General features: G+C 44.0%; 1 protein-coding gene across 3 annotated transcripts in view; it reads left to right on the top strand.

Annotated features, from left to right (window-relative positions):
* Cacna1e (calcium voltage-gated channel subunit alpha1 E) overlaps positions 1-19,516 on the top strand; it is a 301,352-nt gene that overhangs the window by 70,401 nt on the left and 211,435 nt on the right. For all 3 annotated transcript variants that reach the window (XM_026392836.2, XM_026392834.2, XM_026392832.2), the window contains exons 4-6: positions 14,247-14,350; positions 15,329-15,481; positions 16,624-16,805. In XM_026392836.2, the coding sequence (XP_026248621.2) occupies positions 14,247-14,350; positions 15,329-15,481; positions 16,624-16,805 (439 nt within the window). The remainder of the gene's footprint in view (positions 1-14,246; positions 14,351-15,328; positions 15,482-16,623; positions 16,806-19,516) is intronic.

The raw sequence follows: 19,516 nt of genomic DNA, 5'->3' as shown, positions 1-19,516 counted from the left end.
GAAATACTTCAGCGTCCAGTTCTCAGGGCCTCAGATTCCCAACCAGCAGAGTGAAGACCAAAATGTTCTTGGAACAGCTGCTGCTGCTGCTGCTGCTGCTGCTGCTGCTACGAAGAGGTGTAAAATGTAAGTTTGAAAGGAGAACCAGGGACAATTTGCTAGTTCACAGCCTTTCTCAGAGTTCACACAGAATTTTTAGTACCCCCTCCCATTTCTTTCTTTTAATATGTTGGAGAAGGTGAGACCAGTAGGCATGAACATCACGAGGTGAAGACCAGACAGTGAGGCATGCCCCTCTGGGCTCCTGGAGAGGGGCTCTGGTGGGGCCCGGGAGAGTTGGGGGTCCTCTCCGGGAGTGGGTGGGTTCAGCATTCCCACTTCTCTCCTCCCTGGAACCCCAGATGCTGGCTTCTGGTGGCTCGGCTGGTTGGTCTCTAGCAGGGCATTTCTGATCAAAATACCTGGTCACTGGGCTGCTCAGAAGGGCACCTAGAGGAGCAAGGGGACTGTGTGGTGGGACAAGGACAAAGGGCTGCTCAAGAGGCCCCTGCGTTTACTCCAGAGCACTTCTTGATTTTTCTGTCTACCCTTAGTTTTCCCTCTGGAAGATGATACCAGCGACACTAACTGTATTGTTCCCCCTTGGCCATCTAGGACTGCCTCAATTCCTTCTGACAGCTTCAGCCATTTCATGTCCTGCTGTCCCCCTTGCGGAGCAGGCACAGAGGGTTAGCATGCCGTATGTTCTCTGTGTTCAGAGCCCTGCTCCCCAGTGGCAGGACTGTGGCAGAGACTCCTTCCCGCTTGGCTTCGTGCTTCTTCTCGGCCCTCACCGATATTGGAAGGGTTTGATTGTTTTGTAAGGACCCAATGATTATTGGAGACTCTTTTTTGTGCACCTGTTGAATTTGCGTCATATTTGAAGTTCAGCCATCAGAACACATGCTGCAGCTCTCGGTATGGGGGTAAAATCCCTGGGCAGTGTGATGGTCCCCTGCATGGGCCACACAGATGGCTGTTGGGAAGAACACCAGAGTTGTTCTCTGTGTCAACAGCTTCAGAAAGTTAGTGGGGTACTGCAGGCAACCTTGCCTTGGAAAAACAACAACAATAGTTTTTCTGACTTTGGAAGGAATATTTCCTCATTGAAAAAAATCTGTAAAGTACAGATAAGTGTAAAAAAATATAGTCATCTCTACTTCTCCACAATATGTTCCAAGATCTTTAATAGATGCCTGAAACCACAGACAGAACTGAGCCCTACATATATTTTTTGTGTGTGTGGTATGTGTGTTTTAATACATGTCCATACTTCTGAGGTTGACTTATAAGTAAGAGATGAACAGCAATAACTAATATAAAATAGAACAGTTATGATGATAAACTCTAATAAAAGTTATATAAATGTGGTCTCTCTCAAAATATCTTGTCATACTTTTGTCTTTTCACTTGAAGGAGCACTTTCTGACTTCTCTTTGGTATAATTGACTTTCCAGAATCACTACTCCTGTGCTTTGTAACTGTTATTAAACAAAATCAGGATTACTTGAACATAAGCATTGCAACTCCACAATAGTTGATCTGAGGACTGAGAGAGCTACAAGGTGACTACTAGACGGGTAGTGTATACAGGGCAGATACAGTTCATATCTTGGTTGGAACACAGTGGGAAAGCTCAAGATTTTGTCATGCTACTCAGAGTGGTGTGCAATTTGAAACATATAAATTGTTTATTTCTGGAATTTTTCATTTATTAGTTTCAGACTGAGGGTAGACGAAACATTGGAAAATAAAACTGGATAAGGGAAGGCTACTGTAGTGATAACCTGCAATTGCACCACTTAAAGATAGTCACCTTTACCATTTTGCTTTTATTATTTGTTTGTTTATACATTTCAAACTATGGAATGTATATTGTTGATAAGATATTTGCCCCTTACAATTATGCTTTTTTTTCCTCCAGACTATGATGCCTTTTCTTGATATTATTAAGAGTTCTGCAGAAATAGCATGTTAATATTAATACATAATATTCTGTGGAGTGGACTATACCTTATTGCTCTGTTGTTTTAACACCATGTATTCTCTGTGGGAAACCAGCATGGTAGCTCCTTAAAAAAATTAAACATATAATAACCATAGATTCAGCATATACTCAAAAGAATTAAAAGCAGGGTTTTGAACAAATTTGCACACCCATGTTTATAGCAGCATCATTCACAATACCCAAAAGGTGAAAGTAATGCAAGTGTCCATTGAAGGAAACCAAATGCAACATATACACACAACAGAATATTATTCAGCCTTAAAAAGGAAATAAGTCCTTATACCATATGGATGACCCTTGCAGACACTATACTAGTGAAATAAAGTAGACACAAAACAACAAATATTATATGATTCCACTTTTGTTAGGAACTAAGAGCAGTCAGATTCAGAGACAGAAAAGAAAAGACAGATGCTAGGGACTGGAGGGAGTAGAGAGTTAGTACTTAGTGGGTATGGAATTTCAATCGGGGAAGATGCAAAAGCTCTGATGGGAGAGTAGTGGTTTTGGTTGTACCACCATGTGAAAGTACCACCATGTGATGCTGCTATACACATGGGTACTTACAGCTACTAACCATACTCTAAAAAGTAGTTACGTGGTAAAATTTGTGTTATGTATATTTTACCACAATTAAAAAAAAAACAAACCTAAGGACTCTGATTTTTTTTGAAGTCAGATTTATACTGAGATTTAATTTGCATACACTAAAATTTGTCCTTTTTAGATGTACAATTGTGTGTTTGGACGAATGTAAATGGTTGACTAACTACTATCAAGATCAAAACAGAATATATTCTCACCCCAGAAGCTCCCCCGTGCCCTGTGCCCTTTCCTAGTCGATCTGCTCTCCCCAGCCCCACCCTCCAGCAGCTGTTTGTCCTTTGAGTTTTGTCTTTTCCAGAATGTCATATAAGTGGAATCAGATCGTGGAGCGCCTTTGGATTCTGGCTTCTTGCACTTAGCATGGTGCTTTGAGATTCATCCATTTTGTTGTATGAATTCCTTTTTATTGCTACCTAGTATTCAATTTTGTGAAGCCATATCTGTTTATTTTGCAGTAGAGGGATATTTGGGTTGTTTTCAGTTTGGGGCAAATATGACTATAACTGTGATCAGTAACCATTCGTTCCTAGGTAAAATGGTAACTGTAGGTGTAACTATAAGAAGCTGCTAAACTTTTTCAAAATTGGCTATGTTATCTAGCAGCAGGACACAACAGTTCTACTTGCTCCGCATGGTCCCTTGCATTTGGTATTGTCCAGATTTTTGAATATTTTGTGTAGTGGTTATTTTAGCCTTATAATGAGTATACAATAATAAGTATTATGGCTTTAACTTATGCTTCCTCCAAGAATTGTAGTATTATTTTTTTCAATGTATTATTTTGTCTTTCAAGTTTCTCTTTGGGAGGTGACTCTTCACTTCTTTGGGCCATTTTTAAGTTGGATTATTTCATTATTTAGTTATAGGTGATTTTTAGATTTTTTTTTACTATTGTAGATAATGCTTATTTCATTTTAGAAATTTATACATAAAATTTGCATATAAACAACACTGTGTATACAACATTGAATTAAAAATTTGCTCTCGTTTTGGAGTGTGTATTGAAGCAATTTCCTAAAGCTCTTGGGCTATAGAGAGCGGACAGCTGTAACATTCCTATGTAGTCATCATCCAGCGGTTCACCAATTTCTATCCTTCTTGAGGTAGCCATTTGATAGATTGGGTTTCTTTGATTATAATCCTATGGAACCTTTAAAATACAACCATGAAACGGTCTGTGTTTCTTTTTTTGTGAGTCGTCTGCACCTTGCCTTTTCCATGCTAAATTGACTCAGAAATTGGCTGTGGCCATATCTGTACAGGGTCGGTTACAGAGTATGCAGAGCTCAGTGCCACACTTGGCCTTTTATAGTATTTCCATTTTTTTCATGAAATATTAACTTGGTCTCAGCCTGGTTTCTTTCAAGCTCAGAGGCCAGGAGCTAATTTGCATAGCTGGCAAGGTTAAAAATAACTTCAGAGCCCAAGAGAAAGAGCATTGCCTTCAAGTAAAACCTGGACACTTGGTGTGGGTGCTTCCACGAGAGGCTGTAATCTCCTTGTCTAGACGCCATTGTTAATAAACACGTTGTACTATTCCTTGTAAATGGAAAGAGGTGCTCTTTTAAAGTTCTCTCCGAGAAAATAGCCTCACCACCTCATTTCCCTTATGTGGAAATAACATCTGGAGTCTTCCAAAATCTCAGCATTTCATTTGTTCACAATGAAAGTACAATTAAAACCACTTACTTGGTTGATGCTTACACATCACTGTCAAACAGATCTGGGTAACAAGCTGTTCCTTCGTATATGGGCGCGGTTCTTTTTAATTATTAATGTTGCTTGGATTTTTATTATATTCCAAATAGGTGGTATGGGATGTGGTATGACTCAGAAGCACTGAAGGAATTTGGTTTAATGACTCTAAAAAGTAAAAAGCATTTTGTATTCTCTGACAAATAGCTCTAGTTCGTTTGGGGGCTCTACAGAGGGTTGGTATTTTTTAACGACTTTGTGGTCACCTCTTCATCAAACTTGCTTTTGTCTTTTAGGCAAGAATGGGAAATTATCTAGGTATTTTTTTTTAAAAAAATATCTGTCATGCTAGAAGAAAGATAGCATGTGCCTGTCACACAAATCACCCTCAGGCACTGTGGGCCAAACTAGGAAAGAAGAACAGTGGACACAGGTACACATATATATTTAAAATTTAGGGGTCTAGGATTTGTCTGAAAGAGTCATTGACTTGAAAAGGTTTTATAAACTCAGATAGATTCTTTAAGCCAGATGTTTTCCAGAAAGCACGAGAAGCCCATCCCACAGCCCCACGAGAAGGAAGAGCTTTATTCCCGGGTCTTTTGCCCTTTGAAGGATCCCTGTAGCCAACCTTCCAGCCAGTGTTAGCCTACACTCACGGCTTTTGGTGTTTTGGGAAGAAGATCTGGCTCTTTTGAGGATCATGAACGAATATGATTTTTGAGCCTTTTGGAAGTTAAAGAGGCAGCAGGGAGGGTTGTTTCGGTGTCTAAGCCACTTGCTGGGGTGACGCCAAGTAAAAAGCCCGACTTTCTCTCCGGGGCATGCCAGCTCTGCGCCAGGGGCATGATTCTTCTTTACCTGTGGAGCTCTCTTGGCTTTGCAGGTCTGTCTAAGCTCATTTCATCCTCTTGGCTTCTTTTCTAGGGGGCCTTACCTGAGCAGAATAGGTGAGTCGTGAGGGACAGAACCCTTACTGGGACTAGTTTGGGTGAGGCAAGGCTTTGCGGGGAGGGGCTGTCTCCCAGAAGGACTGCACTGTGGAAAGATCAGGAAAAAGCTGGGCCTGAGGAACCGCAGGCTCCAGCTCCTGCAGAATTCCTTCCCGCTTCCTGGCTCTGGCCTCTGTGGATCAGCTTGCTTCTTTCTTGCTGCAGCCAGCTCTCTGCTGTAGAGCAGCGCCTGAACCTTTGGTGTTACGGCTTTAGCTGCTTCAGAAGAGAGCCACCAAACTATTGCCCTAGGTCCAAACATGCCAGGAAAGGAGCTGCCTGCTCCCGAGTCTGTTCAGCAAGGCCACAGGAGAACGCTGCAGTTTGGGGGAAGCCCTGCGGGGTTGGGGTGCTGTCGGTGGAGGGGAAGTACAGTAGGCGGCCACTCTGCAGGGCCAGTGCGGGGTGGCTTGGCATGCTGGAGTTCATTACTGCCTTCTCCTCGCAAGGCTAGTGAGTTAGCTGGTTCTGCGCGGTACCTGGCTCTCCATCTCACTACGGCTCGGCTCGTTCCTGGTCCTGAGGGGGACTTGATGAGAGAAAGTGTGTAGGTGGAGGATCAACAGAAATCCCTCACCACTACTAGAAAAACAACTCAAGGAACACGTATTTATGTCAGCGAGTTCTTATAATGTGGGATTTCCCTCTCCGGCAATTCTCCTTCTTTGCCAACTCTCCGAAGCACAGTTTGGGTAACATTGATATGAAACCCTAATCACAGGACACCGTGAGGCTCTGCAGAGAAGCAGCTCTGTGGGCGTCCTGGAGAGAGCGTTTGTCACATACATGTGCCTTTGGGATATATTTCTAGTTATTAGCCATTACCTTTTGTAGCTACCAAAAGCACTCCAAATTTGGAAGCTAAAATTCTGGGTCTGAATCTCACTTTGACCATTGACCGTCCCAGTGACCTTGAGATAACCTGTTTTTTCTCTGAGCCTTAATTCTCAAAGCTAAGAAATGAGGACCGTGTTACATGGATGGGACAGGGCTATGGAAACTGTTCTTTTCCTCTTTGTCAGTGCCACCTGGGCTTGAATGGGACACTGACAAGATTTCTTCTTGTCTCTTGGCATTTCTCCTTGCTGGGTTTGAGTGAATAATCATGGATTTTCACAGTAGAGGAAGAAAGCTCACGACGTGGGTAGGGACGTGAGCCCCTGTTTCTGTTATGATGAGGCGAAGCAGGCAAAGCCCTTCTTCGTGCGTTTCTGCCTCCTCCACCTGGAGGCATTGGGAGGCTCGTCTTTGGTTAAGAGCCTCCTTTGGAGACCTGCTGGATCCAGCTTGATGCCTCTCTAAGGTGTTTGAAGGGCAGTGGGGCATTTTCTTATGCTGTCAGATGGAAGCCTTGTGGCTGGACTCATTTCTAGTTTCGGCCTGGGAGGAGCTGTCTGTGTAGACAGGGACTAATTATAAAACACAGGCCTAATCTTTAGTCAGCTGTTGAGTGTTGTTCAGCTTGAAGGAGCCACTTCTGCTCCTGCAGGAGTGGTTCTCGACGTTTGGTGACTTTTTCCCCCCAGAGGACACTTGATGATGCTGGGAGCCACTTGTCCTAGCTGGGTAGGGGAGTGGTGGGGTTGCTATTGGGATCTAGTCTTTAGAGGCCGAGGATTCCGCTAAATCTCTGACCATCTATAGGACCACTCCCCACAACAAAGAATTATCTGTCCCCAAATGTTGGCACGGTTTCTTCTCCTTGATTATGACGTGGTTTGATTGTTAACATTTCGTTTGGTAGGGAAGGAAAGGGATGGTTTTTAGGCCACAACTTTTCTCCTCATCAAAAGGTATATTTTGGGATTACACCCTAAGATTGAAACTGAATTTGGAACACCGTTTTAAATTCCACAAGTGGTTGCCTTACTTTGGTTTAAGACAATTTGTCTCCCCCTGCCCCACCCCTGGGAAATGGCACAGATTTTCCTTACTGGAAAAGGCATGTTGACCCTTCCTGCATTTCCGACCTCCCAAGAAATATTAGGGCTTCTTGGCTCTCATTTATTGTCAGTAGAGCAGACAGAAAAACAGATGAAAGAAGAAAGCCTGGGTTCCAGTTTTGCCGTAAATTAACTCAGACCCCAAAACTGTTGAATGATACGTATCAATGTATCAAAAATTCCCCGTCCCCGAAACAAACCAGAGGTAACAGGTAACTGCTGTGTGATAATTTTTCAGTGTGTGTATGAGTGTGGTCTTTCTTTAGTACTGCTCTTACCAGAAAAGGGAACAGGCCTCCTCCTAGAATGCTGTGTCCACAGTTCTTGGAACAGTACAGCAAAGCCTTTCAAGGCAAACCATTTCATCATTCTGGGTAAACACCGAGAAGCTGAGGGGTGCTGTTCCAGCAGGTACTCTTGTTGGTCCATCCTACCTCTTTAGAACAGTCTTCTTAGCATGAATGTATTGGTGGGTCCCTATACCAGGGTGTTCCATACTGTGGGTTAGCCCCATTAGAGGGTCAGCAGGTCAACTCAGTTGGTTGCAACCCGCATAAAACGTAAGAAAGGATCCAAGAGAAAATTTGAGAACATCACAGAGAGAAAAAGTATTCTTTAATGAAATGGGTAAGTACATCCTCCTTGCAGTGTAGGCTCTGACCAAATGTAGGCTCTGACCAAAAAGTTTTCAAAATCATTGCAGTTAGTTTTTTTTTTTTTTTACTTTTGTTCTAGAACACAGGTCTACTGAAACATATTTTTCCTTGTAACTAAGTGGCCTTAGTTCCATCTCTTGCCCATTCCTAAACAGTCATTACCCAGGACAGTGGGTGATTTCCTTTGACTCATCAAGGTTTACCCACGGGGGTTCTGGAGAGGGACCAACCTCTGCAGGATTGCATGGCCTCGAGGTAGCTCTGCTATCAGGGAAGAGTGCTGTCTTTGGATTGGAAACCTTTTCCAAGGAGGAGGTAGAATGTCACGCGGGTGCGAGGTCTGAATCATACATTTAGACAGGGTAGAGAAAGCAAGGAAGAGGTGGGTCAGGCAGGAGGGAGGCTGGGGGGGGTGGCGAGAAGCAAATCCTAGAGATGCTTCAGAAGACGGACATGACGTGTTGGTGCCTCCTGGAAGTAAAGTGGTAGGAGAAAGGAAGGAGCCAGCCACCGGTGAAATGCTCCTGAGTGGACATGGTCACTCAATATGTGGCTACCCCAGGGAATGGCATCCTGACTCAACTTTGCTGGGAATTCAAGTTGAATTAGGTCCCTTCCTACTTCCCCTTGGTCTCCTCATAATGTGAGCTAGTTAAACCTTTCACATCTTTGCTAGTTAATCAACTTTTTCTCATGGACGCTAATGAAGCAAACGCAGTTCTTCCTTGGTATATATATATATATAGGTTGAGACAAACAGGTAATTTCTGAACTCAGTAGGGACTCCTGGGTCTAATGCTGAAAGACCCCTGGTTTGTGTCTGTTCTCAGAAGAGAACTTGCAGATTTGTCTAGGCTGGTGCAAAAACTAAGAGGGGACCTCTTTCCTTGGTCATTTCTTTCACTACCTATATTAATAAGTCTTCCATTCCTATGACAGAGTACCTGAGAGAGTCAACTTTTAAAAAAAGGAAAGGTATATTTTGGCTCATACTTTTGGCATTTTCAGTCCTTGATCAAGTTCACCTGAGGGCCAAATACAGTTGATCCCACTGCTTTTGGGTCTGGGGTGAGACATTAAGTATGTCATGGTGGGAGCATGTGGTAGGGCAAGCTGCTGATCACATGGTAGATGAGAAGTAAAAAAGAAAAAGAAGAGAGGAGGGTCCCACTGTCACCTTCAAAAGCACCTTCCCAGTGACCTAACACCTCCCACTAGGCCCCAAATCTTAGAGGCTCTGCTATCTCCCTATGGTGCCGTAGGGTGGGGACCAATCTTTAACATGCAGGCCTTTGGGGGCATTCCAGATATCATATAAGTATACTTGCTAGAATTAGCAAACAGATCCATGAAATGCCCCATTATATTTGAATTTCATATTTTAACTGAACAATACATTACACAATAATTGCACTAAAATTATTTGTTGCTTATCTGAAATTCAAGTTTAACTGGGCAGCCTGTATTTTATCAGAGAATCCTCAATCCAAACCCACTGCTTCTGGATTTTCAGGCTTGGAAGTAAACCAGTGGAACATGCCTGTAAAGACAGACTGTAAGACCTGGATTGACAAAGAATCTAGGGGAGCACCCCAAGGTCAAAAGGAACACAGGGTTGAAGAACTCTGGGGGTACTGACTGGAGAGAGAGGATCTGGTTCAAGTCGCCCAGGGCACCACTTCCATCTCCTGTTCTGCTGGGCTGCTGCAGTGGCCCCTGCCTCGAAGGGCTCATGCCACTCATCAGGAACTGCATCAGCCTCTCCTCATTCTCTTCCTACCTGCTGGAAACCCAAAGGAAACACATTAGAGGGAGGCTGAGCCATGACAGCCAACAGGAGAGAGCTTTGATCTCCACTGTGTGCCCTATGCGCTGTCTGTGTGGGTGGTAGTTGGGTTGAGGTTGCTCTCCGACTGTCCTTTGCTAGGGGGATAGTTGTGAATTAAGTTCCCCTTCTGTATTGAACTTCCCATGGGGTTCTGTGCCTACGGTGGCAAAACAAGTAGAAATGGCGTCTGCTTCTGAGGAGCATAGGCATAGGCCTCTTGGGACGGTGGAGGGCTTAGGCTTTTATTAACTCAGGGTTGGAGTTATCCTCAGTGGCCTCCCTCGACTTTGTGGTGTCTCTCACTTGCCATTTAGGCAGTTTTGGGAGTAATTGGAAGACATGCGAGGTCCTGAGAATGGCAAGTCTGTGGCACTTGGTGGTCGGTGGCCTTAGAATGAAGGGAATCAAGTTTCACCTGTTCATGGAGGCCCAGACACAGTGACTTTGGTATTTATAGCAACCTACTGAACCAAGAGACTGACCAGTTCTGGGGAAAAGTGCCCCACATAATGACAGAGAAGGGAAAGAATCGGCTTTGACACCAGAGGACATTTGACCTTCACTCCTGATCTTCTTCTTATGAGCCATTTAATTTACTTCTGAGCCTTGGTTTCATCTTCTATGAAACAATAGTCATATTAGGATATTTTGGAGGATTTAATGCGATAACACTTTGAAAAAATGGCAGGTAGTGAGCTCTGTACGGGCCACTGCAGTGTTTTCTACTCTACCTCTGTTAGGATGCTCAATGGGACGGCACAATCATATCATTTATGTGTTTCACTAGGTTGAGGGTCAAGGGCCATTCCCTGCTCTCCCTTTCCCCCTCACCTCCTGCATGGGCCTGGTATAGTTGTCTGGGCTGTATATACCCCAATACTTAGGTTTTACTGGGAGGTCAGTCTCTAACTTTGGAATTTTTGTCCATGCTTCCTTCTGTTTCTAGCCCTCCTACTGAGGACCAGGCGGATCCTGTCCTGTGGGATGTGCTAAGGAGCAGCAGTCCTAGAAGTAGACTTCCTATGCTGAAGGACAGTATACTCCTTTGTGCTCAAATACCTATAGGTTTGAGTAGCGTCCCAGCTTTGCTACCCTGCTCTTCTCATTAGTAAGCTCTAGGATTCCTGTGATATTTCTCTCCTTTTGATCTCTGCTTCAACAGATTTATTAATTTCATCAGTGCAGTTCAAGTTCAACCTATCAAATTTTTATTGAGCACCTCTGATTTGCCAGACACTGGGCTAGATTTGGTAGGAACAGAGTACAATAGTGTTATTGTTTGGTTATTAAGTGTCCCCATAAGGCAAGAAAGGCCATGCATTGAAGGCTTGGGTGCCAGCCAGTGGTGCTATTGGGGATTGATGAAACTTTGAGGAGGTGCGGTCTGATGGAAGGACGTTAAGTCATTTGGGGCATGTCCTTAAAGTGGATATTAGGACCATGGTTGCTCCTTTCTCTCTCTTTTTGCTCCCTGGCTGCCATGGGGTGAGCAATTTTCTCTGCCACACACTTCTGCCATGATTTACTGCCTTGCCACAGACCCCAAAGCAATGAAGCCAAGTGACTATGGAGTGAAACTTCTGAAACCATGAGTCAAAATCAATCTTTCCTCCTTGTAAGTTGATTATCTCAGGTACTTTGTCACAGTGATGGAAAACTGACTAACACAGACAGTATCTCTATTTGAGGTGTTTCAGATCTAGTGGAAGAGACACGTGAGAAGGCAGAATTTCTCTAGGATGTGGTAAGGGCCATGATGCGAGGTGCACACAGAATGGTATTGGAGCACAGAGCAGGGTCCTTTTCCTTCATTATATTTTTCCTCCAAAAATCCCATTGCCCCTGCTTCTAACAGGTAGACAGAGGAGCCAGGTTATAATTTCTGTCTTCAGAACTTTATGAATAATGGAGGTTAGACATCAGCCAGTGGTTGATAGGCATCTATTAAAGATCCAGTTGGAAATCCTTCTGTGCTGAAGAAAAGAAAATTCTAAGGGGAAAGAAAGAAGAAGGTCACAGGCTGCATGGCCCTGGGGTAATTTGGGGAGCAGGTGGGTTCAGTCAAAGGTTCACTTGGTGACAAGAGTATGACATATCTTATGGCTGGACCTGCAACCCGGGCCTATTTTTGGTTGTTTCAAGTTAGCTTTCTATTTGTTCTCTTTCCAGTGTGACTTTTCTGTTTCTTTGATATTTGCTTCTTCCCTGTTTTTTTTTCCTCCTTATTTCCTTCCCTGTCTGCATCCCCACGATTTTGCTGCTTAATCTCCTCTCATCTCTTTATTCTTTTTAAATACCATTTTCCTTTCTTTATACATTGGAGCTTTCTTGGCCTTTCAATTTTGCCTGACTGCCTCTATCTCCAGGCTCTGAAACATGCCTGTTAAACTCTCCAGGTTTGGGGAGGAAATTCTCATTTCCAAAGCCTCTTTGTATAATATGAAAGAACATCTCAGGTGTACCTGGTATCCTAGGAAACAGAACTCCGTTTCTGAACAGGGCAGAGTCCGCACACTGCATTTGTAAGACACGGTAAAAGCAGTCTTGCACCTGGGCAGCAGGAGACTCGGTGCCTTTATTAGGTGGGGAACAATGATCCTGTTCTCCTGCAGGTCCCTATCACTACCCCGTCTCTCCTGTTTTTCTTCGTCTTTCTCCCCTTTCTCTTTCTGTCCTATTTTCAAGTTCAACTTCCCATGTTTCTCCTTGATCTATTTTTCTCACTCCCTTCCTAATTTCTTCCTTTGGTCATGAGAGAGAGAGAGAGAGAGAGAGAGAGAGAGAGAGAGAGAGAGAGAGAGAGAGAGTTCAAAGCAGTGTCTGCATCTCTGTTCCCCCAAGTCCTTCCGTTTCACATGATGGTATGGGAGTTTGGGTCAGGAAAGATGGGGAAGACTTGGAAATCTTGTCCAGTTGCTGAATGCCTTATGAGACTAGGATGTCTTTCTGATTCTTGTTTTGAGGTAGGATGAACATAGAGAATCTTAAAGCTGAAAGAGATCTCCACTGGCCATTAAAATGACCTTCAACGCAAGGAAGATACTTTTCCTTCCTAAAGAGCCCTGCAGCCTGTCCCTGAACACAGCTAATTTTGGAAAGGATATCTATCCCACATCAAGAATCCCAGAAGGTTGGTGGCCAGCACTCCTTCACAGTCACTGTTAGGATTACCTTGTCCTGGGTCTGTTATTGGTACCTGTTGATCCTGCATCTGCTTCCTAGAGCATAAATCTTTTATACAGTTCTCTTTCAGGCATTGAAGACATGTCAAGTATTGAAGGCACTTCAAGTATTTTCTCTGAAACTTGAAGTATTTCATAGGTTCCTCCAAAACAATAAAATAAAATAAGCCATTCTTGACCCCTTTCAGCCACAATAGAAAATTCAGAAAGACTCATTTCCTGGAGGTTCTGGATAGCTGACTCAGTCCTGGAGAGGCCATGAGGGATAAAAAGTATGATCTCACTAAAGACTAAAACTAGCAAATTTTAAACTGATGTTTTATTCAATTAGTATTAGTAGTCTTTGCATCAAAAACAATGTTAATGGTGCACATTATGATTTATAGATCACTATTAATATTCAATACATCTAATTTTATTTCTACAGCAAGGCCATGGTAATTTCTTCTTTTTACATGAAAAGAAGAGGGTCCTGGTGGTGGGTGACTGTGTCAAGTCCTAGTTCTCACGTTGAGTCATGACCTGAACTCCATTCTTCTGGCTCTTAGTCTTCTGCTGCATCATTCACGAATACATGTGTGTCCTTGTCTCTCCAAAGTTTCTGCAGTGTCATGGGAGTCTGTGCAATAAATGGTCTCTTCTGGACAAGGCGGTTGGTGTAGACAATTTAGTAGGATTCTTATGGGTTATTTTTTATGTATGCTTCTGAATGTGACTGTGGAAGGTGGATAAATGGAAGCAAAGAAACCTAGTTCAGGTCAAAGAGTAGTTTGGAGTCTAATTATTAGAATGTTGGTAACGGGTGGAGACTACCCAAGTTATTACAAAGCATGGGTGTGATTGATTTGTTAGTTAAAAATTCTAAGTGTCAAGGTACAGTGCAATGACTTCTCCTTTAGTGGTGTTAATCCAGAGGAATTTCCTGAAGGAGAGAAGAAGTAGAGGAATCTAAGAAAACTATGAAATTAAAAAAATGTGTCTAAGTCGGCTGGAGGTGGGGGATAGGAAGAAGAGTCAGGCATCAAGACGCTGGGGACTTCTCTGCTGCTCCTGAGTTGGGGCTTCAGTGATTCTCGTTGGTAAGTTTTCCTTCTTTGCAAAGTGAAACCCAGATGGCTAAATTTAACTCAACTTGACACCACTGGTGATTCACCCAGGCTCAGGTGCGCCCACATACAGCTGGTATCAGCTTTGTGTGCTTTCCAGGCTGAGCCTGCTGCAGCCCAGCTCCCCCTGAGGAACGGGAGGGGACAGCCAGGCTGTGTTAACCTTGACTCTTCTGTGTCTCCATCTGCAGCATCCTGGCCACGGCGGGGACCCACTTCAACACCCACGTGGACCTGAGGACCCTCCGGGCTGTGCGTGTCCTGAGGCCCTTGAAGCTGGTGTCAGGGATACCTAGTGAGCACTTGCTTTCTTCTTTCTGCTCTGCTAGTAACTTTTTTGATGTGTTTTCCACCGGATCCTGGGTTGGAGACAATTTGGGATAAACAAAGAAACCATTCCTCCTGGGAGGAGGCCCCAGTGGTAATCAAGATGCAGCAATAGGGCTTAACATTTCACTTTGAATTTTAACTCCTTTTTCAGATTTAAAAGACGATGGAATATTTTTGCAGAACATTTGGAAAGTAGAGAAAAACCACAAAAAAGAAAATGAACATTTCTCATGTTAGCAAACTTTATCATTCATTTTCCCTGTACATTTTAATATAATTGGAATCATTATGCATACATAGGTAGTTTTGAATGCCCAAATAAGCATTGTACATTCTCTTGTGTGTACTGTGATTTATTTAGCCATTTTTTAACGTGGCTGAAGAATATGAAAAATAAAGATAATTAATCCTCATTTTTCTCCCCACTATGAAGAAGAGTGCTACAACATATTGTTATTTAAAACGTGTTTTCAAATACCTGGCCATTTTCTTAGGCTAGAAGCCTAGAAGTGTAACGTGGGGGTTAAAAGCAGATAGTTGTACTGAGGATGCTCCTCTCACAGTGGGTGGGAGAGCTGGTCTGGGTTAGGGTGGCAGGGAAGAGCGAGCAGGGCGAGGCCTAATTAGGAAAGGAACACATTCTAATAAGTTCAGTCAACAAGAGGAATCCAAAAACAACGTGGACGGAACAGGAGGACGGGCGATGGGCAGGCAGGTAACTGATGAGGGAGAGGTGAGGAGGGAGGAAGGCGGAAGAGGAACGTGGTCATGGCCGTCTGTGGCCTGACTGTCCTAAGTATCTTATTGTGAATTGTCTCTGTCCTCTCGGGACCAATGGCTGTCTCCTCTTGGAGACTTGCCCTTCTCCCAGGACAGGATGAATAGAGCTGCCCTGGCAGGTGGTGCTCAGGGGGCAACGTGTCCTTCTCTGTTCTCCCTCTAGGTCTGCAGATCGTGTTGAAGTCCATCATGAAGGCCATGGTACCTCTTCTGCAGATTGGCCTTTTGCTCTTCTTTGCCATTCTGATGTTTGCTATCATTGGCTTGGAGTTCTACAGTGGGAAGTTACATCGAGCATGCTTCATGAACAATTCAGGTAAGTCCATTATTTTCTGTTTTTTTTTTTTTTTTTTTTTTTCCCTTCCTCTTCCCTCTGGTCACATTATTTTAAGGCCTTTGGAGCCTGGTTGAAAAATGTGCATCCTATGCCAATTCTGGAATTAGAATCAGAAACGTCTTAGTCAGCAGTCTTTTGAGGCACAATCAGCTTAAAGATCCCCATTTGACACTGGTCTCACAAAGAAAATAACCTTTTAGGTTTGTAGGTGAATGAATTCAAATAGGTGGTCTCAGCTTCCTTCTATAGTAGAGGGATATGTTCAATGCATGTCCCAAATAGATAGTCCAAATAAATATCCTTTATCCAGTGCATCTTTTGCCTACAGGACAATGAGACAATGAGACTCAGAGACAGTAGTCAGACTGGGTCTCTCTGGATCTAAGGAGACAGTTTTCTTCCATGCTCCATCTTAGATTTTCCTTGTTCTGTGTTCTGACCCAGACCTAGTATGGAAGAACTGAGAGAGCTCTGAGCTTGGCTTGGCAAGTGTGCTTGGGAGATTGGTGGGGTGCACAAACCACAAACCCTTTTTAGGTCTTACTTGTTCTTTTCAAGTTGAGTTGAGGACCCTAGGAGGAAAGGGAAGGGTAGACAGGCTGAAGAATCTCCAATAGGCACCATGTTTTTATGAAAAAAAAAATCTTCCAAGCATTTTAACTTTTTACCTTTTATCAAAAGCTAGAAATCTACGCTAGAACAACATCCACTAAAGGGACGGTAGTTTAGAACTGTCCCCAAGAAATCCAGGAAGAAGTCAGAGTGCATCCTAGAATCTGCAATTAGGCAGTCATCAAGATTCTGCCTTTCCCTCGGGGTCTTCTGTGGGATTCAGTCCTGTAAATTCCTGTGGTCCTACAAGTGAGAGTGGAGGTTGGGGCCAGCAGAAAGTGGCTGGTCATGGGGAGGAGAGACTCCATTTTCAGAAGAGACTGGGAAACCTCAGGTTGAACACATGGCACGTGAGCTGGGAGGCATAGAGGAGAGGGTGCCTGAGACAAGAAGGGCAAGCCCCCGTCAACTGGCAGTAGACTTGTTTCCTTGTGGCTTCCTGGGGTTGTTTCCAGCTCATGCTAAGCACCGTGTGGTTTACCCCCAACTCTCCAAATGTGCCTGCACAGGTATTCTGGAAGGATTTGACCCCCCACACCCATGTGGTGTGCAGGGCTGCCCAGCTGGTTATGAATGCAAGGACTGGATCGGCCCCAACGATGGGATCACCCAGTTCGATAACATCCTTTTTGCTGTGCTGACTGTCTTCCAGTGCATCACCATGGAAGGGTGGACCACTGTGCTGTACAATGTGAGTAGAGCTGGGGGCGGGGGAGGAGGAGGGCGGAAATCTGCAGGGAGGCAGAGGCCTGCAGGGAGGCTTCCGGGGTTGTTAGTCTGGGGATCCCTCAGGGGTGAGTATACTCAACTGTGAGAAGTCTTAGCAGTTCTTTTCACTCCTTGGTCTCACCTCTTGCTAAGAGGAAGTACGTAGGTTCTGAACATAATTAGGAGATTGCATTCTGTACTGAATGAGTGAACCAACTAGTTAAATCAGATCACCTTAATGGTACCAGAGTTTGTTGGTTCAGGGTGGTGGTGGGGTACAGTGAGGGGTACTAATAGATGTAGGGTTCGTGGTTACTGTCCTCAAAGAACTCACCTTCAGGTTGGGAAGCTGTTCCAGTGGTTCTCAGCCCCAGCTACCCATTAGAGTCAGCTGGGAGCTTTAAAAAATTATACCACCTGGGCTCTGCTCCAGGCTGATTAAGTGGGGATATCTAGGGGTAAAGGCCTGTCATTGACTTTTTTTTTAAAGCTTCCTGACTGATTCTAATATATAGCCAGTGTCAAGAACTACTGCATTACATGCTCATAGGAAACATGGTTAATTTAAAATTCAGATTCCCAGGCCCTTTCTCTGGAGAGTCTGATTTTGCAGAGTTGGTAACCAGTGCTTTTTACAGTGCCCTTGGTGATTCACATGATCAGACATGTTTAGAAGATTCTGAGTTGGTATATAAGACAGAACTGTCTAGTTGCCTGTCAGGGATGTTGAGGATTCCTGCAGGGAGATAGAAGTTAGACAAGGTGACCATCAAGTCTCTTCTGTCTTCCAGAGCCTGAAATAAGTTATCCAAGGCTTGGTGCAGAGTCCAAATTTAAAAATGAGAGGCTGGGAGACTGTGTGGTTTGATGCACATGGAGCCTCTGTGGGCAAACAATTTGGGTAGTTGCTTATCAACTGTACCCTTCTATCCATTCAGTAAGTCCCACTCTCAAGGCCAGAGCCTGCCTTTACCTTAAGGTGCCTTCTGTTTCCTTCAGTTCTTCTCTTGGTCCCAAAGGGTGGTGAAGTCCAGGAGTTAGCTAGTGTCCCCCAGAAACCCCTGGGGGACACTCTGGGATTCTTTTCATCTGTGGGAGGCAGCAAGAAGGAGGGAAGGGGGCATGGTTGATGAGTATAGTCACTCCTCATTTGAAATGTGAGTGATCATCTTGAGGCCATGTCACTCAGATTAGTCAGGCACCTCAAGAAATTGTAGAACTGGTCCAGCAGCGGCTGGTGTCACTTGTGGGGCTTTGGGAGTAATGGACTTCAATTATATGTGTAGACTCACCTAAGTGATGTGATAAACGCATTGAAAGTCTGAAAAGAAAAGTGTTGCATTTGAGGATCTAGGCGTGATCCGTTGGTCCTCTCTAGCCAGGGCTCAGATGGTACTGAGATATGCAAAAGCAGAGTGAAGAAGCTCTCATTATTCTTGCATTTATTCTGAGATATGCAAAAGCAGAGTGAAGAAGCTCTCATTATTCTTGCATTTATTCATTCTGCATGTATTAGCTGAGCATCTACTGTAGGCCAAACACTGTGCTAAGCACTAGGAAAAGAGGTAGAATAAATAGTACCATGACCCTGTTCTCATGGTGCTTTCTTCAGATTCCCATCTCTTTCCAATTATCTGTGAACCACAGCAATGGAGGTCACTCAATGATCTTGTTCTCCTCTAGTTTTGCTCCACCAAGGAATTGGGGGAGGGGGGACAAGAGGTCACACTGCAGATCCTCTGAAACCTTTCAATGCATCAGCTCCTAGAGCCAGATTCACACCCTGTCTGGTGCCCATCATGCCATCCATTGAGCTTCAGTTTACTGAAGGCCTCCTGATGTCCTGATGGCTGGATAGAGGGATAGGGAACTAGGTGAGCTTTAGGATTTGGTTTGCAAAAAGTATCATGGGACATCATGAACTCAGGTGCACTCAGAAAACACATCACTTTCAAAAGCATTAGAGCTAGGGGCAGGGCATGGAGCTGAGAATTCCACGTAGAAATGATAGTCATATTTAGGTGGATAACTACACTTTGATCCAGGAGAAGTTAAATGAAAAAGGCACCCAAGTTTCAGCCAATGGAATGAAGATAAAGTTTGATTCCTCAGGAAGAGAGGGAGTTAGCAAAAAAGCAGGGCTCTGAACATACCTTGTAGACTTAGGGTCTCCTACCAGCAGAGGCACATGCTCAGGGAGGTATTCTCTTCACATATGGTGGAATCACATCATATAAGCCTTTTTATGTACCGAATTCAGCCATTCATTTTGGAAAGGGAAGGGGGCTGGAAACAGAAAGGAAAATACCAATTTAAATATTCTAGACAAAGCCGCCTGCTGTTTCTTTCAACCAGCTTATGCCCTTTGAAAGTGCAAGATGAGCCAGGTGCTCACTGGTAGTCTCAGTTACTCAGGAGGCTGAGGCAGGAGGATTGCAAGTTCAAGGCCAGCCTAGGCAATTTAGAGAGACCCTATCTCAAAAAAAAAAAAAAAAAAAAAAAAGGTCTGGGGATGTAGCTTGGTGATTGAATGCCCTTGGATTAATTTCCTAGTACCAAAAAAGAAAGAAAGAAAGGAAAGTAGGGAGGGAGGGAGGAAGGGAGGAAAGGAGGAATTAGAAATGCTTAGACCTTGGCTGAAAATTTGCTGATTCTAGTAGCCCATATCATTAATACCTGAGTTTTTGTAGTTTT

Source organism: Urocitellus parryii, chromosome 9, assembly GCF_045843805.1.
Source record: "Urocitellus parryii isolate mUroPar1 chromosome 9, mUroPar1.hap1, whole genome shotgun sequence".
Classification (NCBI taxonomy): Eukaryota; Metazoa; Chordata; class Mammalia; order Rodentia; family Sciuridae; genus Urocitellus; species Urocitellus parryii.
The sequence above is the reverse complement of the archived record's forward strand: the minus strand, read 5'-3'. Positions and strand labels throughout refer to the sequence as shown.